This window comes from Pezoporus occidentalis, unplaced genomic scaffold, assembly GCF_034315485.1.
Source record: "Pezoporus occidentalis ecotype Australia unplaced genomic scaffold, CSIRO_AGI_Poc_V1 ctg21, whole genome shotgun sequence".
Classification (NCBI taxonomy): domain Eukaryota; kingdom Metazoa; phylum Chordata; class Aves; order Psittaciformes; family Psittacidae; genus Pezoporus; species Pezoporus occidentalis.
Window position 1 is genome coordinate 261,690 of NW_026913964.1, and position 26,693 is coordinate 288,382.

General features: G+C 36.8%; 1 protein-coding gene and 1 long non-coding RNA gene across 5 annotated transcripts in view; one reads left to right on the top strand and one right to left on the bottom strand.

The window, feature by feature from the left end:
• The first annotated feature begins 1,262 nt into the window (after positions 1–1,262).
• MUC6 (mucin 6, oligomeric mucus/gel-forming) overlaps positions 1,263–26,693 on the top strand; it is a 51,968-nt gene continuing 26,537 nt past the window's right edge. Inside the window, 17 exon segments of the mRNA XM_062619111.1 lie at positions 1,263–1,314; positions 7,094–7,156; positions 10,247–10,487; positions 12,068–12,194; positions 13,364–13,451; positions 14,565–14,674; positions 16,446–16,653; positions 17,810–17,932; positions 20,289–20,409; positions 21,285–21,423; positions 21,587–21,691; positions 22,038–22,110; positions 22,378–22,515; positions 23,303–23,464; positions 24,400–24,494; positions 25,117–25,249; positions 26,144–26,393. Of these exon segments, the coding sequence (XP_062475095.1) occupies positions 1,263–1,314; positions 7,094–7,156; positions 10,247–10,487; positions 12,068–12,194; positions 13,364–13,451; positions 14,565–14,674; positions 16,446–16,653; positions 17,810–17,932; positions 20,289–20,409; positions 21,285–21,423; positions 21,587–21,691; positions 22,038–22,110; positions 22,378–22,515; positions 23,303–23,464; positions 24,400–24,494; positions 25,117–25,249; positions 26,144–26,393 (2,228 nt within the window).
• LOC134163899 (uncharacterized) overlaps positions 4,890–26,693 on the bottom strand; it is a 41,396-nt gene continuing 19,592 nt past the window's right edge. For 3 of the 4 annotated variants that reach the window (XR_009964900.1, XR_009964902.1, XR_009964903.1), the window contains exons 3-4: positions 7,677–7,824; positions 4,890–5,323 (exon numbers count right to left, since the gene is read on the bottom strand). This is a non-coding gene — a long non-coding RNA (uncharacterized LOC134163899). The remainder of the gene's footprint in view (positions 5,324–7,676; positions 7,825–26,693) is intronic. The other variant, XR_009964901.1, reaches the window with a different exon arrangement.

Sequence of the window (26,693 nt, forward strand, 5' to 3'; positions counted from 1 at the left end):
TTAAAAAAGAAAAAAGGCAGACCTTCATTTCAATTAAAATTTAATGTTTTTGTTTCAATTACAGCCAGGTTGAGCCTTGGCTTTAATTAAAGAGTGGTCAGTCTGCTTTTTTCCACCACTCAGAAGCAATAACTCTGAAAACATGGTGAGGAGCCAGTTTTTAAGCAAAGAAATGATACCAGAGGAAAGGCAAAACAATCAGAATCCAGGAAAGTAATGGATTACATAAAATAAGAATTACATAGGTGAAACAGGAAATGCTGAAGAGTTCATATGGAGATGTAATCCATACCTTGTATATTTTAAGGGAAAAGTTGTCTTCCACTTAGACTGTTTTTTCTGAAGCAAGTTCTTATATTGTGCCTGTTGAGTGATGGCAGTGACACAGTGAACGTATCCAGTATATTCAGTGTTTCACCTGTGATGTGGAGAGACCTGAGTGTTGTAAAAGAATTGGAAATGGTCTTTTGTGATGTTGGTAGGAAGGTGGAAATTAACTTCTCAGAACTGCCAAAGTACCACAGTGCAATAGCCATTTCCATTTTGTAACACAGATTGCCTTCTGCCCTTGGTAGTGGTAAGTGGGCAAGAGCTCCCTTTGCAAACTCAGGAAAGAATCTGTACCGTGGAAAGCCCTTTTTACTAAGACAAAATTTATCATTTTGCCTAAAATGTTACACAAGGGAGAGATGAACACGCTCAGGAGAGCAAATTAAAGTTATTGAGAGTTAACAAAAAAATCTGAGATCTGTATCTCTGTTCTTAAGTGCCTTACCATCTTCTGTACACACATTCTTTACAGCAGTTTCAGAACTCCTGCACTTGTGAACTGGTCCAATTTTATTCCTCTCCTTATCAGATAATGATCATAATTGGTGTATTGTCTCTTCGTATCTTGCTTTTGGGTATAATACTAAATTTGTTCAGTAAATGAAGTTTATAAGTGTTTGAGCTGGTACGAATAGAAACCAGTCTAAAAACCTTGTAAGAATGATAATGTGCTGGAGGAGGTTTGTGTTTTCTTTTTTCTTTTCTTTCTAAATGGCATTTAGGTGTGTTGAACTTGATAAAGAGGAGATCCTGTTTGGCGGGTACTCTGCTGTTGCAATTTCTGCAAGCCATGGGAATAAGGGAGGGCATTGCAATTCTATATATAAAGCATCCAAGCTTGAAGAGGTAAGCCTAGCAAGTGGTAGCAGTGGTACTGCTCATTTGGAACGCAAGGTAGTGCTGAGAAAACCTCTGCAGTTAGGGCATGCATCATGTTTCCAACAGTAGTACTGCTCATCTTCTGCAGTTTTCTGCAATCTGCTGGTAAGTTTAAGATGCTTGGCTTTGTCTTGGTATACAATCTGAAAGAAAATACCCATGTATTGATACAAAGTGGGTGACTCCATTGTAATATTATAAAACGTGAGGTTCAGGTCTTGCTCTCCTTTCCCACAATCATCAGAATTAAGTTTACACATTTTCCTCTCTCTTACTGCATCTTAGAACACAGCTGCACATTTAGTAGTACATGACTGAAATGGAACTATTTGTTCTTAACTTTTTTTTATAAGTGTGGTTACTGATTTGTTGGATCATTCCCTAAAACTGGTTTCCTAGATACAAAAAATATATTTTTAATGTATTTACATTGTGTTTCTTAGCTGCCAAGTGCCTTCATTTTTCAGATTTTCAAAGTGCTCTAGTAATGTCACTGTGGAAGCTGTGTATCTTCTATGTATAGTGATGGTCAAAACCTTTTTCCTTTGTTATGCAAACTGCAAGAAGTAGTAAGCATGAGCTATGTGATTGCACTACATTTTTGAAAAATGATGTGATAGAAAGAATCCTATGCTGGAAAACAGGCAAATTATTCCAGTCTAAAAATTTTACATGACTCTTAAGGTATTCCTGCATATATATTATTCAATTAATATATATTCAATTCATATATTTTATGCAATGAAATTCTTGAGTATTTTAAAGAGGTCTGTCTTTTTTTGGTCCAAACAAAATATCAGATGACTGAGTAATTTTTTGAAAAGACTTGACAGGTAAATTAACTGACTCTGTAGCTACTCTGCCTTCTTACTCATTCCTTTTGCAATAGTGTTTTTAATGAATTCTTTGAGAGTGAACCTGATTTGCCATGGTTTGGCAATGATTTCATTTCATCTCTTCTATATAGTCTCCGTAACTATAAATCATTACAGTTCTGATTTCAAGAACAGGTTGTGAGCTGCTAAATAGCATAATTCACTTGCTTTAGTTTGAACAAAGTTAAAATTATTTCTTATTCATTGCTTTTACTACGCTTAATGAACCATATAGTTCAGATTGCGTGAGGACACGTATTACTCTTAAATCATTGACTTACTTAAACTGTACCACTGAAAAAATTAAAACATAAATAACTCGGCCCTTTAGTAGACTCACAGAACAGGTGTAACTGCACTCACTGTATTAGCACCATTGCAACCAAGATCAAGTAAAGTACCTGACCGTGGGTCCTAATCCCAAATGCAGATGCCTGTAAATTCTTAATCTACATGACTTCATATGATAGATAAGTAGAAAATTACTCTCAACTCCTACTCAGCCGTAGGCTTTCTTGGCAACTACAAATAGAGCCTCATCTATAAGGGACTCTGTTGTCTAGGATAGAGATTCAGCTGATTTTAAACACAAAAGCCTAAAAGATCTAGAAAATTCAGTGCAGTCTTCTTGCTTTGGTATGTATCAGCATTCTGGAGCCTTGAAATGCTGTTTGAGGTTGGAGACTATGAAAACAAATAGAAGTTTCATTCTGTCAAGTAAGATTTTGCAATCAGACAATTTTTGGAGGCATAACTGTAAGAGGTTGATGTGGATGCCAACATGCAAGATGCTAGTTGTTTCAAACTCTAGATCCAAATCTTGTCTCTTTAGAATGAGTTAAATCAATGCAAGTACTCCAGTTCTCCTTTTCATGGATTTGCATCCAAATTCCATACATTGAGTCTGTCTCTAACTAGAAATGTATATGTTCTTTGTAAGGACATCTACCAGATTTCACATCAGATGTAAACTAGAAGACACACTTCCTATTTTCCTTAACTAAAGAAAAGCAGTAAACATGAATTAGCCTGATTTAAAAACCGGCAGAAATTTAAAACCATTTAAAAACTGTTAATTGTAGATTTTACTTAAGAGATGATGGTACATTGATTAGAGGCTTCAGCACTTTAGCTATTTCAATAATATTCAAAACTGCATGAATCCTTATGAAATATTTATGTAGTCATGATAGTTCTTCTTACTAAGTATGTAACTAGGAAGTTACCTTGATTTATGCTGTTCAGCCATTTTTTTTTTTTTGCTAAAGACAAAGGAATTTAATAATTTCATGCAGTAGAGAAATCATCATGAATATGTGCAACTGACTGAGTATTATGGTCATGACTCTAGCACTATCCTTGCTGTTAAATTTCCTTTTAGGCTTATGTAGTTTCTGGAAAAGACAAGAGCTTTAAAATAACTTCTTATTTCAACATTTCTTTTTGTCCCACATGAGAAGAAAAACTGAACCCTTTACAGAAAAGGAATCCTTAATTGTTTCTGTTTGGAAGTATAAAAGGTTTTAATTTCAATGTTTTACATCAAAGGAAAATATTTTGTTTTCATTCATTTAGCTGATGTGAAATACATTGATTGAAGTCATTACAACATAAAATTGTATTTTCCCATTGGGATATCTCATAGTAAACGTGGCATAGAAAGGAAATTATTTCTTCACAGTAAATCAAGTTCCCTGTCTGGATTGTATTGCTGTCAGACTGACCATACAGAATCTGCACCTTGACAGGTATAATTCTCAAGGAAATGAGGCCAGCTGGAGCAGAGTAGGAATTGAAAGTTAAACTTCCTTTACCTAAGAAAAGTGAAAGTCTGTTTAAAATTCTATTGAGCAATTCAAAGTCAAATATTTCATGTCAATTCAAAATCATCCCATTTCCCAAAGGAATACAGAATACTTGCAGTAATAGAAAAATGTCAGTCAGAAAGAATTCAGTAGTTTAAAAATCATTTACCACTAGGACAGCATTTTCAGTAGGGAATTCCTAAATGGTTGCTAGATACAACTTCTGCATGGGGCAATAGCACTTGCTGCATCTATGCAATCTGTCATTTCATGTGGTTGTGAATGGTTAATAACATTGCCATGAAAATTTAATCATCTCTTCAGAATTGTCAGAAAAAGAATGTAAATGCTGAGAATAATTACCATACTGTAATGAGTTTAATAGTTTGATCTGACAGGATACAGACTGATTGACAGATATTCAGCGAATGGCCCTGTATTTGTTTTACCAGCTATTGTTTGAGCAAAACTTTATAATGGATTTCATATCCTCAATTATTTTCAGTATAATTGTTGCATGCCTCCAGTATAATTCAGGATGATTATTACATTCAATGTTTGAATCTGAGTAGCAAACCTGGAGTATTTGTAACATTTTGTAACTGTTTGGCAAGCTTAGACTTACAAATTTTGAATTTGAAAAGCTTTGTAAACCAAACTGTTCTGGTCTAAAATATTTGTTCATAAAGTATTAGACTTCTGTTTTACATGAAGTTCTCTGGATAGATCTCACTTGAAATAATGTTTTAGACATACCTTCAATTTCTGCAAGTCAGATATCCTCTGGAGGCAGCTGTTACAGGCTCTCAAATTGCATTAATATTGTGTTTGTAGTTTGGGATTAAACTGTAGCAATTGCAAAACTGTTAAACCAACAATAATAGATTATTGAAGAAATGGACGTACCAAAATAAAGGGGTTCAAACAAGGCAGCAGCAACTCTAGGTGTGAAGACTGTTAGCTTGATACCCACGCAACCTATCACTTTTTGTGGTGTACTTCTTGTGATGCATGGTTCACTGGGAACTTGGAAGGACAGAGGAAGAAGCATTCTGTGTTCTGGAGATGCTTGCCGAGTGCAGGCTGATCGAAGAGGCTGTACTGAAACACTGGCAAAATTTCAAACAGTTATTTGCCATTGCTAACTCATTATAGAGGACAAGCCAGAGTGAGTAGGATCTACTATGATTTTGAGGAGCATGACAGGCAATTGTGGAAGCAGAAGTGCTGGCCATGCAGTGAGTCTGTATCGCAACTCAACAGCTAATGAGATTGTTTTGTGCTATTTCTTTCTTGTAGAAATGTTCTTGTTTAATTTATCAAGAAGTTATTATGCTGGTACCTTATTCCAACTTAGAAAAAATATGTTATGTTGTACTCTTGAGTTTCACTTTTTGTTTATAGAGCACTGTCCCACTGAAATGGACACAGTATCTAGGAAGAAGGATAGAAGGAATACATCTCGCTGGACTTCTGCCTTGGCATTTACACTGCAGTTACCTAAGGTTTCCTTTACACCAATGGAGGGAAATACAATTTTTGTGTCTAATCCATTTGTTCTGTGTTAAGATACATATTTTGCAAGTCAGATTGTACTCAGCAAATCTGTATTTACCTTCACAGCCTGTGAAGAGAATATAGAAAACTGGCTGAGATATATGTCATTTAAAGCTATTGGAACAATTGGGGTGGGAATACTTCTGTCACTGAACTTACATCCTTGATTTATTTCCCTTCTGTCTAGATATTCATTGTATATAATTCCACCAGTGTAGTATTTTGTTTCTTAAAAGCTTAGAGTAGTTTATGCAGATAACATCCTTTAAAATGTGTTCTTTCAGAGAAGAACAGAGGCAGAGACTGACAGAGAAGTTGGAGATGTCTGGATCTCAGATCCATAGCAAAGGCATGTGCTGGAACTCCAAATTGCCCTCTTGTTCCTTAACGTAGCCTCACATGCAAGACAGAACTTCATCCGTTTTCCTACAGTCCTTGAAATATTACATGATAAATACTACATCACATCAGCAGCACAGTGTAAAACTGGCTTGAGAGTCCCTTACAGTTAGTGAGCTCCCTAGAGGCTTTTAGTGTCTTCAGTATATAAAGAACCAACAGAAGCCCGCAGAGCTTGGCCTGCATATGTATGCAGACTTGGCCTGATTTATGTAATTAAAGAAACCTTCTGCCGTAACATTGTTGAAAAAGATCCTAAACATATAGCAGAGAATTATATGGTTTCTACAGGATATTTGCTCCTGTTAAGTAAGAAATACTGGACCTGACAAACTTTAAAAAAGAGTAGCCCATTTCTGAAGCCTACTGGATACTTTTTCTTACAGCTTGCTTTGGTTGCTGCTATCCAGTTAGTTACTCTATGGGAGCTCATTCCATGCATGCACTACCTCTGTTCCTGCACAGGGCTCACTGCTTGTAGACTGGCTGTGGCAGCCTGTTTTGCCACCTGTTTTACTCTCTTTGCACTTTGGACAGGAAGCAAGCTGCTAGGTGAAAGAATCTTTGGGTATGTATGAGGACACGGTGCAGTTACATGCATGCAGTAGGTCTGGGTTTGTGGTGGAAGAGGGATCATACTGTACTCCATATTTGCTAAACAGTCCCTGGCTTCTCATAACCAGGACAGTCTTTGTGAATAAGAGGTGTGTGGAAGGAAGCAGATAAAAGTTTTCATCATACTGCCTTACCATGAGCAGCAAAAGTGAAAACTAAGGCCTGGGGATTTCCCACTGTTCAGCTACAGACCCCGCGATTCTTGTGAAGAACACATGGGATATTGCTTCTCCCATGTTTTCCCCGTTTTGGCTGTTCCCTCCACTACTTCTACCCATACGGTGGAATAAGAATTCCAAAACAGGAGGAAAGTTTTATTCCACAGATTTCTAATAAGGAACAGAGGATTCAAGGACAAAGTGCAGGAAACCCCATATTGTACAGGATTTCTGGCAGCTTTTGGTTGTAAAAGCTTTTGTTTGGTAGTTTTATCAGTTGTAGAGTCATTTTTTTATTACAAGATGAATTATGTGGTTTTCCGCTATAATTTCTGCTCAGTTTTGTGTGGCAGGACACCATTTATATCTGCTGACACTGCTTTGACTTGTGCCATGTTTGAATATTTGTTTATTTATTTTTAACTTCCTTGTGCTCAGAGGATATATTCTTCCTGTTTTGTTTTTCCTTTCACAGCTTTTGAAGGAAATTATTGGCCTCACTTTTTTCTCCAAAACCAGAAAGAATCTCTGCAAAGAAGTAAGTGCCTGACCTGGTGTTTAACGTTCATATTGCAATTCAGTTCAGCATCAGTTCTGTATTGCAGAAGATGCTGTAGAAAGCGCATAATAAAAATAAGTCCTTGCCTCAAGGAGCATGTGTTTTAAAGCATTAGTTTTAGAAATCCCAAATGAAGAGTTTGCTTATAAAGCACAGTAAAATAAGTTGTCTCGCTCTGGTAAGTTTTATGCTGAATGGAAAGTGCTTTAGTGTGCCATGCTGAGGTTTTGATGCCTCAGGATAGAAACTGTGAAGCAGTTTAGTAGCCTTCCACATTTAGAAATTTGCTACTGAGGTAATTGGTGTGATCTGCTTGGTTTTCATTCCTGCACTTAGGTTAACATTCTCTAAGAATTCAGGAAATGGATTCTTTTGATGCTGCAAAATCCAGGAAATGAAATAAAGCTGATTAGAGGCTATGAGATTATTTTAAAGATTGCAGGTTAAAACAAATTTATGTGTAAGTGAAAGATCAAAATACAGGATAGTTCTTCCTCACCTTTATAGCCAGCAGCCAGTGTGGAGTCAGGGTTTGGACAGGTCTTCAACATCCAGCTGTGCCAGCTGAAGCTATTTTTGCTGCAGTTCTGGTAGTTTCCCAGTTTTCCTTTAGCTCCTAAGAATGGCCTGTGTGCATGAATCCATATCTGTAAGGAAAATTAACTCCAGCCACCTACTTACTGCAGGTTTGTGCTAGTCCTTCTGAATCTAAGAAATACAAAATATAGTAAGATACCACTATCAAATAAAAATGTGTACCATGCCAAGGCATAATTAATGTATTAGCTTTAAAGTAGTAAAAATTATAGCTATCAGAAATACTGTTAGGAAAGTAGGTATCACTAAAATGTCAACTCACAATTAAAGTGGTAACATTTGACAGTAGTGATTGTGGTATTTTCTGTTACAAAGAAATTTTGCTTTGATTCAAAAGGAGGCTGGACAAGTACTTGGGAGTCAGAGCACAAGCAGGTTAAGCAGACAAATCCCAGCCTCACAAAATACCCTGAACTGAAAATAATTGTAGATTGCAGAGTATCTGCAGAAGCATGCATGCCTGACCTGATGGTACTCTTCTCTTCGGCAGTCTCCTGATGATCACTGCTGGAAATAAAATAAGCAAGCTACATCAACACTTGGTCAGAACTAATACAACTTTTCACATGTTCTTTTCTGAAGAAACGTGAGGCACTGACTTTTCAATTTAAATTTTGTTCATTAAACATTTAGTTTTCCACATCCATGACAAGAATGAACAAATGTCATCATGATAACATACGTACAGGGTGTGCTGTTCCCCTACTAGATCTTTTCTAAAATAAATGTGTGTATCAGTCCTAGTATTCTGCGCATTATCATATTCTATTTACAGACATTCTTCCTAGGATTCCATAATCTTAATATTTTATATTAAAATACTGTGCTTTACTGTTGCCTACTGGTAAAAAGCAACTCTGTACTGCAAGAGTTGCTGCATTTCAGTGGTTGATAGTGAAACTGTTAATCTAGTTTAGGGAAAATGCAGAGATCTAGAACAAAAGAATTCTATAAAATGCAAATTTATTATAATGAGAAGCAGAGTGTGGCTTGAATTAAGTGAATTCTCATTCAGCATATGCATAGAAAAGCTACATGAAGTTCATCCTATAGGTAAAAATAGTTGAATTTGTGGCCAGACAGAAAAATAATAAAATTCAGCAAGTCATCTCTGTCTTCTTTCTGTTTTTACAACAAGAGGAACAGTAGGGCATGGATATACACAAAGTAAAGGAAAATCTAGGTATCACTTAATAAAACTGAACTCAAAAGACAAGTATAGAATCTAGTGTTAAATATCTTGAGTTATTGACATTCCTGTCATAATATTTAATATTTTTTGTAATAATATTTAAATAAAAACAAATACACCTACATTTATCGAAAGGGGCTCCTATTGCACTCTGACCATTGTGCAGCCCCAGCTAATCATTTCTTGACACACTCTGAAAAAGCTGGGATTTGCTGGTTAGTACAGCACAGTATATTACACTAGCTAGAGTTGGGCATGAAGAATCAGTAACAATTAGCCAATTCCTATTTTCCAGTCAGACGTTCTGGACAGCACAGAAGTATGGAAGAGGAGTACTTTTTGCCAACAGGTAACAGTTCACTGGGAAACAGTATTTTCTACTTGATCTGAATAAAACCAATACCACTCTTTAAGAGAGCAGAGAATAAAAATTGCAGGTAAACTTTGCAAAATTTTCCTGATACTTTATGCTTCTAAGATATATTCGAAGATACCTGAGCTTCATATAACTCTAAAAGCAAAAATAATTAAAAAATGAAAAGTAACTGAGTCTGGACATGATTTTACTGACTTCAGTAATTCTGTCATTTTCAGAGGGACAGTTCAAATGCTTTAAGTAGGTATAGAAATATCTAACATTAAGTGCTAGAGTTATTTTTTTTTCCAATGATTTATTTCAACCTCCTAAAATCTGTCCATTTAGATGAAAAGTGATTACTTTTTAAAAATGAAAACTGATCAAAACATTCCATGTATTTACAAAGCTGGCTGGAACTTTTTCACAGAAACAGACCCAAAATAGTGGAGACTTACAAGCTGGGCTTTGAAGACTGTTTTCTGACATCTAGTGATCTGACTGTACAATGAATCATGATACAGTAATGCCATATATAGCTTTGCAACTGTGCCTGAAATGTTAAAGTTTTTTCCAGTAGCAAGCTTTCACCTCTGCAAACAGATTGTGCAGACTGAAGTAAGAAGATAAACATTTATATATTCCATGAAGGAGATGGAGGTGTGTTTCCCAAGCTAGAGGGTCTTCTCCAATTACAGTAAATAAGAATATTGCTCTGATTCCCACTACTGTTTCACTTCCTGATTTAAAATTTTGAGGTTGTAAAAAAAAAAAAAAATTGTCTAGGATTTTGCTTAGATAATTAATCCGAGTATAATCTTAGATAATTAATCTGAGTATAAATAGCTTTTCTTGCTATTTATAACTGAAACAGCAATCAAAATGTTAGGAGACCTAAATCCACTTTTCTCTTTCACTTTTATAGTTCTGAGCAAGGATTCCTGTTCTACCTGGGGCGGAGGGCATTTTTCCACCTTTGATAAATACCAGTATGACTTCACTGGCACTTGCAACTATATCTTTGCAACTGTATGTGATGAAGCCAGCCCTGACTTCAATATACAGTTCCGCCGTGGGCTGGACAAAAAAATTGCAAGGATCATTATTGAGCTGGGACCTTCTGTTGTCATTGTTGAGAAAGGCAGCATTTCTGTCAGGAATGTTGGGTAAGATTCTGCAATTAATGAGAAAAAACATGTTTAAAGACAGCAGAGGGTTATATATATAGCATTCACACTAAAGAAGACTACTTTGTATCAAAAATGAATCAACAAATTACAGAAGTTAGTACACCTGATGACTCTACTCCCATTTCTTCCTTTCAAGCATTCACACTCTATAGATGAGTATTTCATTTGCAGCTATTTTAATCAGGCTTATTTTCTGTAAAGGGATAAACTAATAACCTTCCCAAACCAAAACAGTTCTCACATTGAAACTAGTCTCCTATGTACTGCCAGTTTTCATATGCATATGCCTCTACTACAAGAACAGCTTATACCTTTTAGTAGATACTAGTTGAAATTCCTGTGTTTTGCTTAGAGCTCATTTTTTTTTTTTTGAGACATAGATAACTCTGAACCCTCTATGCTAAAGATGATATATAGGTTATAAGAGAAACTTTGAACTGTACAACCAATAGAGAAATATCAGAAGGGCTCAGAAAAAGGTCCTTGTGGATGAGACCGCTGTCAGTATACATTATTCCAAGGATTACTATGTCCAGAAAACAGCTGTTTTACTGAGGAATTACACTGATGGGAAACTTTGGGTTCTGCATCATTCATTCTTCTAAACAAAATGCTCCCATAGAAGGAAATGTTTCATTGGAAGTTTTCAGCATTTTTATGAGATAGACAGGCTTGAATTTTTGTCTGTGAGTATATGTGGGTACAGGAAATAAACTTGAGTGTGGATTGTCTGTATCTTCTTACACTTACCTGGGTATAATAACCATCATGACAAAAAGAGATCTTGAAGCTATACCTTATTTTAGCAAATTGTATTTATTAAGAAAAACTTTCTTTACCAGTTAATGTCTCAGGAAAACTATATAAAACTGTGGACCTAACCAAATGATCTGCATTTTAAATTTTTATCCTACATTCACAAGAACCAAAGGCTTTGGCTGACCTGGTCTAGTGCTGCACATAGCCCTTCTTCAGGTAGAAGTCTGGCCTGGGCAACTTCAGAAGGTCCTTTCCAACCAGCTTTTCTATGATTATATCACATGCTTACTGACTATTTAGCAAAATATATTTTGTCTTTAATGTTGTTAGTTTGTAGCACTAGAATTCAGCTGCAAGGATGAAAACCTAATTTTGCTACAACATTCCCATAACGGGTTTCTCTAACCTTGTCAGGTTTCAGTTATAGCAATAATTGCTATATTAACAGACTGTAAGCTTTTCAGGGTAATCAAAATAATACTACCACACAAACTGTTGAAACATATACCTTACCTATACCCTAATAAACCAAGTGAAGATGCCAAGTGCTGTGCAAACATTTTCACTAGTATACTGACTATGCAACTGTCTCCTTGAGATTCTTCTATCAAACTGTTGACACTGATTTTTCAGTCAAGAGAAATTTTAATGTATCTTGAAATGCTACAGTTACAAAGAAAAAAAATCTGTGTTGCTGCAAGTACTCAGATCATATATGTATTAGATCCAGAAAAGATAACTAGTACCTGCTTAATAATGGTATGAGATGGTCAGTTTCTCTTCTTGCCTTATTACAGTGTCATTAAGTTGCCTTACACCAGCAATGGAATTCAAATAGCACCTTATGGACGCAACATTCGTCTGGTGGCCAAACTGATGGAGATGGAGCTAATTGTCATGTGGAACAATGATGACTATCTCATGGTTAGTAAAATCTTCTCATAAAGCAGAAGAGAAAATGCTCACTGATTTACTGTAATGAGAAGATGTCTTTAAACTTAATGGGTGCTTTTTGCATGTGTTTACTATTTGGATATTTATTCTTTTCCTGCTTCATCCATTTACCTTGAAAAAAACATCTTGGCTTTTTATATCTGCGTGTTCCTTTAACTTCCAGCTTTGGTATGTAACTAAAGCCACCAATGTTGAGATTTGTGGGTGCTTTCACAAATTTTAAACTTTCCTCAAGCTATTCCAGCAGCTAAAAAGTTTTGCTAAAGAGCTGTTGAAGTTATTTAAAGTTGTTTAGAATTTCTTTATGCATAGTATATGCCTTAGTCTTGTCATTTCTACTATGCTTCCCCCCACATCTTTTTTTTTCTTTTTCAAACATGTGGTGCTTTTACCAGCTCTTTTTTTTTCTTCTTCTGAATCTTGTCATGTTTTCCCTCCAAAATGACTGATATATTTTAGAGAAGGGGATACATTTCCTCAGTGTGAGAAATCACATAGTCTCCTTGCCACAAAAGACACTGAATTCTATGCTAAAACAGAGAGATTGTTATGTGAGAGGTTGTATTGGAGATTTATCAACATTGCTATCACACATATAACAGGAAATGCTACTGCAATTGGTATGCCCTGTATCCTACCTACAATCAAATTATTTCCTCTGATCTAAGGTTTTCATAAAAATGCATTGACTGTAGTCAGTAGTAGTAGTATAACCACTTTATTCTCCAGAGCAGTAAATAATTGAATAACCTTCTGAAACCAGTTATTCTTTCTGTAACTTTCAACTTCTTAAGACAATGAACCTGAAATTCATGCTCTATCAACAAAGATATGAGCAAGGCAACAGCATTGTTTCCTTTTCTATTTTTCTGGTTCCTTAGAATATCATTCCCTTCAAATCTCTGCAAATGCCTTTTATTCTTTTCCTAAATTAAAAAAATCACAACAATCACTACTTGCCTATTTGGTAAAAGAAGTTACTGCTTCCAAAATGTTTCTTCTAGCCAAGTCACTGAAAGTAATGAGGAGGATCACCTTTAATTGGATCCTTGAACTGAATGTGTTTGAGAAAAGTAATGCTTTATAGATAATTTTACTTAGGGTGATCCTTTTAAATATATTGCTTTGCTTTGTTTTAGGTTTTGACTGAAAAAAAATATATGGGGAAAACCTGTGGAATGTGTGGAAATTATGATGGTTATGAATTGAATGAATTTGTGAGTGAAGGTAAGCTCTAAGGACATACTGCGTGGAAGGACAGTTAGTTAAACTGAGTCAAGGTGGAAACTGAATACTGTACTAACTTTGCTCTAACTGCTCACTCAAGTTTTTCAGAATTGAGTAAAGCACACCTATATGTCACCAACATACTTGTCATTTGATTATGCTACACAGTATAATTTGGTATGGGGTCCTCAGACAAGTGGTAAGGAATCTTATATTTCAGAAAACTGTGATAAGGTCTACTCTCTTACCTAACTTTCAGAGCAGTCTAGTTGTATAGCAAGGCACAGTAAGTGAAATAATTACATTAGGCAGAAGTAAGAATGAGGCTACAATAAAAAGAACATAGTGAACAAGAACATTAACAAGTAATGTTTCCAGTAAGGATGGATCTTCAGAACAAAATAGTTGGTGCAAGTACTTGACATCAGCACTCTATGTAGTTTGGGGGGTTCACTTCAGAGTCACTCTAATCTGTTGAACTAATGCCCATTATCACTGGGAGATCGTTACACATGCTCTTGGAGCACATCTTCTGCTTTATTTTTCATCTTAAAGGAGCTCCACAGTGGAAATAAAATTACACGGAGTGGGGATGTTCAGAAGATTAGCTTTAAAAGCACACTGCTACTCTGAACTCCAGTGCCAGTGTGGGGGCATTAAATTTCACAGTAGACTAATCTCGGATCAACACTGCCAGATGCAGTTATCTAGACACATCACAGAAGAGAATTCTAAAAAGTATACAGTATTTTTGGGGTTGAGATGAGTTTAGCACTACATGTAAGGGAAAATATTAGAATGGGGATGAGGAGAAGACACATTAATAGCTGGTGAAAGATAACACAGCTGTCAGGAAAACAGTAGCAGCTGGCATCATGTAAGATAGTAGGTATGATATATTAGGAAATGGCTCAGAGAAACCATCAAGGTGATAAAAGTATGCTTTACTGAATAGACTCCAGGTAAAGGGTGAAACAGGTAGTTATTTATCAGGTAGACTAATTAGTAGGATATTGCACAGTCAAAGAGTAGAATCTGAGTTTTCTCCCTCACAGCAATAAACAATGTCCATGTGGGCTTTTGCCTGACAAAATACAAATGTTCAATTTACAGGTAAATTGCTGGATACATATAAATTTGCTGCATTACAAAAAATGGATGATCCATCGGAGATCTGCCTGTCTGAGGAGATATCAATTTCCCCCATTCCTCACAAAAAATATGTAAGAAAGATCTTCTTTGCTTTTCTGCAGCATGATTCTTAACAGAGGTAGAAAGATAGAAACCAATAATGGAGAGGCATAAAACTGACTTCCGTGAAAATGGATAATGTCAAAATTTGTATGGAATGACATAAGAAAGAAAAGGAGTTCTTTGCATTAAAATACATTTTGAAAAAAAAGCCCTTGGGCATTTTTGAGGCTGCATTCATATCATTCATCTAAACCTAAGAGCGCTTAGCCCACAGCTTTCTGAAATTTCATGCAAGTCATCACAGGAAATTTTTGGAACCAGTCAAAGAACTTTTAATTAAATAACAAGAGACCTGACATTGTAAGCTGTACAGACTTGAGATGTTCAAGAATACCTATAACATATTGATAATCCTAATTAGGATGATCCTGTTGTTTTACCAGACATTCCCACACAGATTTTGCATTCCCGCACACATTTTACAGAATCATGGAGTGGTTTAGCTTAGAAAGGATCTCTTCGGATCACCTAGTCAGACCCCTCTGCTCAAGTAGGGTCAGCTAGAGCAGGTTGTCCAAGCCAATGTCCTAGTTGGTTTGGAGTATCTCCTGCATAGATCTACCAGGCTGAGGAAATGGAAACTGCACAATTTCTCTCACTTACTATTTTTTCTACCTAGGAGGTCATAAAGTCACCATATATCTAATGGCAAGTACTCATTGCTATCCTCTGTAATTTTACATAGAGTGATCATGTTCTTTGGTTCTGTTTGTGTTTCTTCACAAGAATATGATCTTACTTTGCAATTCTCATATACTTGTATATAGTATACAGGTTACTAGTAATTACAGAATTCTTAAAAATTTCTCTCTTAAAATAGGAGACTTTCTTCTTTTTGCCTTAACAGTTTCATCTTATTTTTCTAGCAACCCAAGAATCTCTTAGTTAGAACATAGAAACCATTCCTCTTGCTAAAAAGTTACGGTTTCATACTACAGAGGAAGAGCCAGCTGGAATTCAGAGATTCATCGAATGGTTTGTGTTGAAAGGGACCTTAAAGATCATTTAGTTCCAACCCCCTGCTGTGGGCAGGGACACCCTCCACTAGATGAGGTTGCTCGAAGCCCTATCCAGTCTGAGATTCTCCTTTTCCCAGAACAGGAAAACAGAAACATTAGTTTTGTGACATCCCTTCCGCAAGAAGAGCAAGAAAAAAGGACAGGAATTTCTGTGGGTCGTGTGAGGAAGATTCTTTATTGAAGAAGCGGGTTGTAAATATTACTTGTGTTCACATTGAAAAATTACTTTGATCGGGTGAAGAGCTTCTATTGCCTGGGAGGTTTAATCTTTTTACATTTTTTCTCTTTGAGGCCTTATACTGCAGTGGGCAATGTGATAGGCAACACAAACATATCAAAAGTTTGCTCACAGAGGAATGAACGTTGTTGTTGTCACATCGGGGATCTTTGTCCTGAAGCTGAATCTCTATGAGATGACATCCTCCCTGCCTGTAGCGTTCTCAGCCACTTTTAGGGGGACTGATAGTACAGAAGGAATTAATTCCTTTTCAGCTTAATGAGATGTGGAACTAATTCAGCGCATCAAGTCCTTCAATTATACAACGGATTTATATTCCCTTCTATTAATGAATTTCTCATGCATTTTAAGTCAGATACATATTACTAAACTGTAAGGGAAAACAGAAAAGAAACCAACAAGAAAATCATAACTAGCAATGATGTTATACTGTGGTTTTCACATGGTGAAAACACTACTAAGAACAATTTTCTTTTTATTTAGGCCATGATCTGCTCTCAGCTACTTAACTTGGTATCGCCAACCTGCAGTGTGCCAAAGGATGGGTTTGTCGTTCGTTGCCAGCTTGATATGCAGGACTGCAGTGAACCAGGACAAAAGAATTGCACTTGCCCTACACTGTCAGAGTATTCAAGGCAGTGTGCTATGTCCCATCAAATGGTATTCAACTGGAGAACTGAAAACTTCTGCTGTAAGTTCAATCATTTTATTCATAGGAGAGTTTACTTAACCTTGCTGTATCTTCAACACTGTGTACGAATGAGGATTAAGTGATAATGAAATAAACTGTCTCTAATGTCTTGAATCGTATTATTTTCTTAAGAGTAACACTGTCTTTTGGTAAAGTCTTAAGAAGAAGAGCATGGAAATTTCAAAGGAAAAAACTTTTAAAGGGCCTCTGAAGTCTTTGAACCTATTTTGCTAACAATTGCCATAGCCCCTTTTATTCACAGGAGATTTTCAGTAGTCCATTTTCAGATGCTTGACCTTTTTACTTACAGCTAATGACTGGAAAAAAATAAGAAGCAAATCTTCTATTACTCTCCAAGCTGTACATGATTAGACACACTTTTCTTTCAAGTGCCTATTTACTATCAAAGTTCTGATTGATTTTCTTGCAGTCCTTCTAAATCAACATGAAACTTCAATCTATAGTCAGTGCTATGTAGCAGGATTCATTGTTTTATAAGAGAATATGCTTATCACAAAAAGAAAGTCAAAAGTGACTTAAGTTTAGGTTACTTCTAAACCAACTCACACATTAAATTACCAGAGATGAAGCTCATATCAAAATTTTAGAATTTAAGAATTTGTAAATCAATGCAAAATAAGCAAAGGTAATTAATTTTTTAGTCCTTATTACTTCTTTGTCAGTCTCATCTCTAACTGGCTCTGTTTCCCTACCTCACTTATTTTTACTCTTTCAGGTAAGATTGAATTTATCACATTTATATATGTTCTATGTTCCATATATTAAGATTTCTAGGTAGCTGCATTCTGAAAAGCAGATAATGTCTGAGAAGCAGGAGCTATACAGAAGACAAAGAGTTGCATTCTTTAAATTCTTCAAGCACTACGGAAAATCTGGTTTGTGGTAGTTTACTAGACTGCAATACAGCCTGTTTGCCATTCTTGAAGCTTCTGAAAGGAGTTTCTAATAAATAAGGATGAAGAATGAATAAAAGCTAGAGTAAATATGGTGGTAATGATGAATATTCAAATGTTGAACTGAGTATTAAAGCAGGATAAGAGAACATCAGTGCCAGAAATCACAAGATCTTCTCCATCCTAGGTGGTAGATACGTGTTTACACTTTAAAATCTTAACACTTTCACTGTTTGTTGCAGCTGTGGGAAAATGTTCTGCTAACCAAATCTATGAGGAATGTGGCTCACCATGTATTAAAACCTGTTCCAACCCAGAGTACAGCTGTTCCAGTCACTGTACCTATGGTTGCTTTTGTCCAGAAGGTATTCTGTATTTATCGTATCTTAAATGGCACATACAAATGTTTCTGGCATATATCCAGTCAAGTGTAATAGACTTCTTAATAATGAACTAGCAGTGCATTTCAGGGCACTGTGTTGCTAGAACTGCCATTTTTCATGTAACATAATATAACTGAAGTCTTGAGTAGTCATGGTCCTTAAAGGTCCTTGATCACTATTTACAAGAACAGACTGGGAAAGCATTTTCCTTACAAAACCTCAATATGTGATGGGATTATTATATGCTGCCTTTTTGAAATTCTGTGCTGTAATATACATTGAGTAAGCTTTAATTAATTTCTTCCCCTAAAGAGGTATCCAGCATTTCAGGGCACAAGCAAGAGGTAGCATACTTCAGAGAATTTTTGCAATAGTTTGGGCATTTAGTAAAACCCTTTAAAGTAGTTTAAAATTAATTTCCTGAAAAAAAAAAGTACTGATTATTGTTTGCAATGTTTCTTGAAATTTCACAACTATCTTATAGGCCGGTCAGCCTCACCTCCATCCCTGGGAAAGTGATGGAACACCTTATCCTTGGTGCCATCTTAAGGCATATCAAGGATAAGAGGGTTATGAGGGGCAGTCAACATGGCTTCACCAAGGGGAAATCATGTTTGACCAATCTCTTAGCCTTTTATGAGGAAATAACACGGTGGATGGATGATGGCAGAGCGGTGGATGTGGTCTACCTTGACTTCAGCAAAGCATTTGACACAGTCTCCCACAGCATCCTCACAGCTCAATTGAGGAAGTGTGGTCTGGATGATCAGGTAGTGAGGTGGACTGCGAACTGGCTGAAGGAGAGAAGCCAGAGAGTTGCAGTCTATGGGGCAGAGTCTAGTTGGAGGCCTGTAACTAGTGGAGTGCCTCAAGGGTCAGTACTGGGACCAGTATTATTTAATATATTCATCAATGATTTAGATGAGGGAATTGAGTGTACTATCAGCAAGTTTGCTGATGACACTAAGCTGGGAGGAGTGGCTGACACGCCAGAAGGCTGTGCTGCCATCCAGCGAGACCGGGACAGGCTGGAGAGTTGGGCAGGGAATAACTTGATGAACTATAACAAGGGAAAGTGTAGAGTCCTGCATCTGGGCAGGAACAACCCCAGGTTCTAATATAGGTTGGGAAACGACCTGTTAGAGAGCAGTGTAGGGGAGAAGGACCTGGGGGTCCTAGTGGACAACAGTATGACTATGAGCCAACACTGTGCCCTTGTGGCCAAGAAGGCCAATGGCATCCTGGGGTGTATTAGAAGGGGAGTGGTTAGTAGGTCGAGAGAGGTCCTCCTTCCCCTCTACTCTGCCCTGGTGAGACCCCATCTGGAATATTGTGTCCAGTTCTGGGCCCCTCAGTTCAAGAAGGACAGGGAGCTGCTGGAGAGAGTCCAGCGCAGGGCAACCAAGATGATTAAGGGAGTGGAGCATCTCCCTTATGAGGAAAGACTGAGGGAGCTGAGTCTCTATAGTTTAGAGAAGAGGAGACTGAGGGGTGACCTTATTAGTGTCTATAAATATATAAAGGGGGAGTGTCACGAGGATGGAGCCAGGCTCTACTCAGTGGCAAGCAATGATAGGACAAAGGGTAATGGGTACAAACTGGAACACAAGAGGTTCCACTTAAACTTGAGAAGGAACTTCTTCTCAGTGAGGGTGACGGAACACTGGAACAGGCTGCCCAGGGAGGTTGTGGAGTCTCCTTCCCTGGAGACATTCAAAACCCGCCTGGACACATTCCTGTGTAACATTATCTAGGTGTTCCTGCTCCAGCAGGGGGATTGGACTAGATGATCTTTCGAGGTCCCTTCCAATCTCTAGCATACTGTGTGTGTGTGTGTGTGTGTGTGTGTGTGTGATCTTCCAAGGTTATTGTGCTGTGGGTATTTACATCAATGTCATAACCATTTTAGAGTATCACAGTAGTAGTCAAAAGTAATTTGTTCTGAGCTACATATTTAAAACTAGACTTAGTACTCTAGGAAAAAGAAGGTGTCCATTCTTCAAAATTTCCAATTTAATTAGTCTTATAGCAAAGTATAAAATTTGAAAAAATTACATTCAAGCTCACTCTTATTTCAAGTTAAATTAAAATTTCAAATAAAGACAATTGCCTGCACTTTCATATAACAAAGTAGCCAAATGCTGTTATCACTTGTAAAGAGTCAGTTTTATTTTAATTAAGAGAAAATGCCCTGTACATTACGTCTCTAAGTATGGGCACTGACTGTGCAAGAATAGCATTCTCAAGCTAAGTTAGGAAGGCATTCAAGCTATATTATCTTTAGTGCTAAGTGAGGATATGGAAAAGTATTTATTATTTTGTTTACTGTCTTTGGCAGGAACAGTTCTTGATGACATCTCAAAGAATCGAACATGTGTTCACATTAAGCAGTGTCCATGTACACTGAATGGGAAAACATATGCTCCCGGTGAGACAATGATAGCAGCATGTAGGACCTGGTGAGTAGCAACAGGTACTTTCATGAGAGGATAAAGAGCATCCTCACCAAGCAATTGAAAGTTTTAGCTTAACTTTTCAGAGCTGCAAAGATTTCATACCGTCTCCAAGGCAACCTTCTTGGAATGCCACAAATCGTATTATCTGTAATTGAAGATGTACATGTCTCATTCCAGATTAATCTGTACAAATATAAATGCTCCTTTAGGCCACACAAAACAGTAGCAGTTTTATCTCCCTTATGAAAGTGGAAGTAAAATTAATACAAAATGAATACCCAGTGTTTTCAGTTTCTTCCTTGCAATCTCAGCGTTTCTGATACCAAATCAAAAAACAAAATTTCTGTTTTGCAGTGGTAAATAATTATAACAATTTTTTTTTATTTTGAATTATTTTTTAAATTGGAATAATTTTTTGTGTTTTACGTCTCTTGCTACCATAATTCTAATAAGTAGAAGAATAAATAATGCAATTTGATCATCAGAATTGTAACAATGAACACTTCTCATGATTAGTCTATTCAGGAAAGTTTACTGACAATACATATGAGAGTTCAGCAACTTTCAATTAAGACAAATGACTTCAGCTGATAATCGTACAGAAAGAAAAGCACTGAAAGCATAAGGGGAAAAGTGAAACAAATGACATCTCCTATTACTAGCAAGTAGCTTGAGTTTTTGGAGGGTAAAAAAAAAGAAATTTCAAAAAGGTGGAAATAAAATTTCAGAATGTACATGTATGTTACACTGTGTTCACTAACGCATTTTGCATATTGATCAGCTACAGCAAAAATTCCAGACATAAGGATCAAATCCTCTGATGGTAATAGTGCCTTAGTATGAGAATAAGCTCACACAGAATTTCTTGTTTTCCTTAGTAAATGTACAATGGGTCAATGGAACTGCAAAGACTTGCCCTGCCCTGGAAGGTGTTCACTGGAAGGAGGCTCCTTCGTTACCACATTTGATTCTAGATCATACAGGTTCCATGGGGTTTGCACTTATGTTCTTATGAAGGTAATTTCCTGCAGTCTAGAAATACACAATGTCAAATGGACATATTTGAATCTGTCTTTGGTTTCCTATTGGAACACAAACTGAGGTCATCCTATGACATAGATTTATTCTACAAATCATTGTTATGCTGACACAGACTTCCCTTTTCACTATTTTCCTCCAGAGTCCCAGCCTGCCACACAATGGAACTCTAATGGCTGTATATGAAAAGTCTGGTTATTCTCATTCTGAGACATCACTTACTGCTGTAATTTACCTGTCTACAAAGGTAAGTATTCCCTCCACAGGTTCTATCCAGCATTTCAGTAACCAGATTAGCAAAATAATACTTAAAATCATTGCTGGTAGCCAGAACTGAAAAAATATAGGGGACAGGTACTAAAGATATGTTCCAGTTCATACGTACACAATAAAGATCTCAGCTGACACATCAGCTCAGGAAGTTAGAGTATTTTCAAAGTGAAAACTGAAAGCAATGTGGGATATCATGAGAAAAAGCTTGAGTCAGTGTTTTCCTATTATATGTTATTGACAATACAGTTGCTTAAGTTAAAGAACATATGAATACCATCAGCACAGATAATTACTTCTTATTCCATGTCCTTTTCTTACAGGATAAAATTGTGATTTCTCAGAATGAACTCCTTACTGATGATGATGAACTTAAGCGGCTACCTTACAGATCAGGTAAAGAAATGGGAATATATGTAAAATCCAAATTATATTAAATGTCTGGTTTACACAGCCCAGCATCTCTTCTCTCACAATTGCCAGTAGCAGAGTTTTTAGAGGAAGCTTAAAATCTTTCCCATTGCATCTGTCCCTCTATGGAGAGTTGTGTGTGGAAGAAGGTGACTCATAGAATTCTAGAATACTTACATATGCATTGAAATAATTACTTTGCAATATTCTATGCATCAAAATTTCTGTTTCTAAATTTCCTTGTTCTTTTAGGAGACATCACTATTTTCAGACAGTCCTCAATGTACATTCAAATGTATACAACCTTCGGGCTTGAACTTGTAGTTCAGACATCACCTGTGTTCCAGGCCTATGTTAAAGTTGGACCACAATTCAAAGACAGAACCCTAGGTAAGAAATCTGGTCCCCATGTGAAGGAGAAAAATGTAGGGAGTGCGAATTTGAAAGTAATTTTAAGAAATTAATATATTTCTTTTGCTAGTAACTTTGAAATCAAAAAATTAGATAGTTGACATTTTTCATATAGTATAATGCTTCATATGTTTTATGTGTGCCTTTTTCAATATGTGCTTTACTTCACAAGAACAGGCAACAAACTGGTCTGTGTGGTCTCTACATCTTGGAGCATGCGGTTCTTTGAACAGAGTACATGATCACTGTAAAGACAATGAGCCTAAGAATTTAAAAGCTTCTCAGCACCTGATGGAGGTGTTTATTTTTATTCCATAGCAATATTAGCCGCAAAGGCATATCCCGCATTATAATTGTCTGTAGGAAATTACAGAGAGGCTTTGGCATTAAAAAGAGTCTAAATGTATATTCTTTGTCTTTACAGATATTATATACATAAGAAAACGTATAACTGCAAAAGTATTTCATGGCCTTTCTCTTTCATATGATTTAAAAACACCAAAAAAGCCTTTTCTTCTAAAAACAAGACAAAAACTTCTCTATGAATTTGTCATTGAAGTGGGCAGTCTTATCTTGAAGAGGCAGAGGCTCAGTGACTGAATGTGTACATAATCAAGATTCTCTTTCTGGCTGCTTGACCGATAGTATTCATTGACAGTCCATATAGAACTTTTGAATCCATTTTCTCACTATTATAGAATGAAACATAGACCATTGTGTACATTATTTAATTTCCCCCCATCCCTTGCATTTCTAATGTTACTAGGTTTGTGTGGCAATTACAATGGAGACACTACAGATGATTTCATGACTAGCATGGATATCACTGAAGGGACAGCCTCCTTGTTTGTAGATTCCTGGAGGGCAGGAAATTGCCATCCTGCTTTAGAGAGAGATACTGACCCTTGTGCTTTGAGTCAACTGAACAGTAAGTAGATGACCCTGTTGTAACTGATCTCTCCAGCCATCCTTGTCTGACTCTTCCATAAGCCCATACCAAGTGAATGAGAGTTTGAGAGGAGCAAAGACTGAGACAATTGAACATCACAAATTCTGTCACTGACAAGATATTTCTGATGTCTAGGATACATAGAATCATAGAATAGTTAGGGTTGGAAAGGACTTTAAGATCATCTCGTTCCAACCCCCCTGCCATGGGCAGGAACACCTTACACTAAACCATGTCACCCAAGGCTCTGTCCAGCCTGGCCTTGAATACTGCCAGGGATGGAGCATTCACAGCTTTCTTGGGCAACCTATTGCAGTGCCTCACCACCCTCACAGTAAAGAACTTCTTCCCTATATCTAATCTGAACTTCCCCTGTTTAAGTTTTAACCCGTTATCCCTTGTCCTGTCACTGCAGTCCCTATTGAAGTCCCTCTCCATCATCCTTATAGGCCCCCTTCAGATACTGGAAGGCTGCTATGAGGTCTCCACGCAGCCTTCTCATCTCCAGGCTGAACAGCCCGAACTTTCTCAGCCTGTCTAGTATATATGCTTATATAGCATAGATCTAGAGATCTGGGATTGAGATTATAAATGAGAGGCATTTGGTGATATTCCAGTGAAATTGCAGTGTCCATGGATATCTTGCTCAGAAGTGCTGTGAATTAAATTTTTGCCTTCTCAAGTCTCTATTGCTATTGGTTTAACAAAACAAAAAGCTCTACTGAGCTGTTTGAGCAAAAGTATAGTCTAAAGTATAGTCTGCAAGCTAACAAGCTAAGAAGCTGCCCTTTTGTTCATCATTGCCAAAAGCTCAACTACAGTGGTGTGTCCAGACTTTTTTTTTCCAAATTCTTTTTATTTTTTTCCTTTTTCCTATTTTTTTCTGTTTAATGTCCACATTTTACTTTCATTAGAAATATCTGCTGAGACTCATTGCTCCATTCTTACCAAGAAGGGTACAGTGTTCGAGAAATGCCATGCTGTGGTGAACCCTATTCCTTTCTACAAGGTAGGAAATTATGATAGACGTTGTACAGAGGGAGTCCAAATATGGACCAAAACGTCCTAATATAAAGTATCCCACTCATTTGGATCAACAGTGCATAGAAGCTAAGGAACTGTGTTTTTGAAAGTCATGCCTCCACCACACTAAAATTCGGCAATAGGCACCAGTAACATCCATATGAATCAGAAGGTATTTTTGCTCATGCTTCACTTCTCCTTGTCGACAACTTTAAATATGCAAAGTATTGATTTTCCCATGTGCGTAATTGAGCTCATTTTACTTGCGAATCTCCACACAACATTTTGAAAATTAAAAATGAAAAGCAGTGCATAAACAAAGGCATTTTTTAGGTGCTAAGTATGTTTTATTCATGTCAATATTTTTCATCAGTTATTATGCAATAATATGTATTTTGCCTAACTTTCCTTTGCAAGTCAGCGTAGGATCACTTACGTTGGAAAAGACCTTTAAGATCATAGAGTCCAACTGTAAACCTGACACTGCCTACTGCTAAACCATGTCGCTAAACAAGAGATCTACACAGCTTTTAAATACCTCCAGGGTTTAGCACTTCTAAATGTCTGCTCCCTAGTAACTGAGTTTTTCTCCATGTATTTGGTTTCAGAGATGTGTCTACCAAGCCTGTAATTATGAAGAGACCTTTCCTTACATTTGTTCTGCTCTGGGATCATATGCACGAACATGCAGTTCAATGGGTTTAATCCTTGAGAACTGGAGAAACAGTATGGACAACTGTAGTAAGCCACTGAACCAATTCTTTATAGTCTGCCATCAGATGAATGCATGCATACAGGTCTATCTGTTTCCACTTAGAATATTCCCATGTTTGATTCACCTAAACGAAACTGAGTAAGAGCAAGAATGTATTTTGAAACTACTTGCCAGTCATTAGAAAATAACTACTTATTGCTCAAGTCGGCCAACCAGCAGGTATAAAAGTCATATTCCCAGGAGCTGCTGGTTTCACCAATGTGTTGTAACACAGCAAAAACCATAAATGGTAGAGCAGTATTCTAAACAGTGTCCAAATCATCTTAATAGTAATGGGGAAAGTAGTGAACAGAAAAAACAGAGAGAAAAAGCAGAAATGGGATAACAGATGTCCAATTACTGAATACCCTATAGTCTCTTTCAAAAAAGGATTATATGAGGTAACTCATGTGCTCTAAGGTGAGCATGTGGATGCTCCCACCACTTAAAAATTAAGTGATGGAATAGAGAGATTAACAAAGCTATACCGTACGTTAAGATAAGAAAGAACTAGGAAAAATTCTGCAGATGAGATTTGCTATTATGCAACTTAGACATAGGCAAAGGTTTCACAGTTACTCAAAAATACATTGGTATTTCTGCAAAGCTTCTCTTTGCATTATTTTATTCTAAGATGCACAAAGGAGCAATAAAGTATTTAACCTTCATAAAACTTCAAAATAGCTACATGGCTGGGGTTAAGACCTGGTCTGAAATATTTTTTGCTAGAGCTCCACATCCATGGGAAGAGAATCAATAGGAAGCATTAAGCATTGAAGCTGTTGACACAATATAAGCAACATATTATGAGCATAGTTATCTTTCACAAGGAAGAGGATAAGTAAATGAAGTTTAACATACACCCTTGTCTTGTTTAACAGCTATTACTTGTACTGGCAATCAAACATTCAGCTACCACACTCAGGCATGTGACAGGACATGCTTGTCACTCTCAAACCGAGCCCTGGAGTGTCATCCAACTGACATCCCTATTGAAGGCTGCCAGTGTCCTCAAGGACTGTACTTGAACCACAAGAATGAGTGTGTTCGTAAATCTTACTGTCCTTGCTATTTAGAAGATAGAAAGTACATCTTGCCTGACCAGTCAATAATAACTGGTGGGATTACCTGGTAAGTGTGTCAAATTTGAAGATTAACGCACTGAAAATTGAGACAAGGGGTCTTCATGTGTCTCTGTTGAGGGTTTATGTCAGTAAGTAGCTAAGTACCACATAGCTGCTTGCTCACTCCACTTCAGCCAGATGCAGGAGAGAATTAAAAGGGCAAAAGCAAGAAAATTTGTGGGTTGAGATAGACAGTTCAGTAACTTTCTTTATTATTAATAAGCAAAAATAAGCTTATTTAATAAGCAAGGCAGCATGCACAATTAAAGCTAAGTAAGGAATTAAGTCATTACTTTCCCTCAGCAGC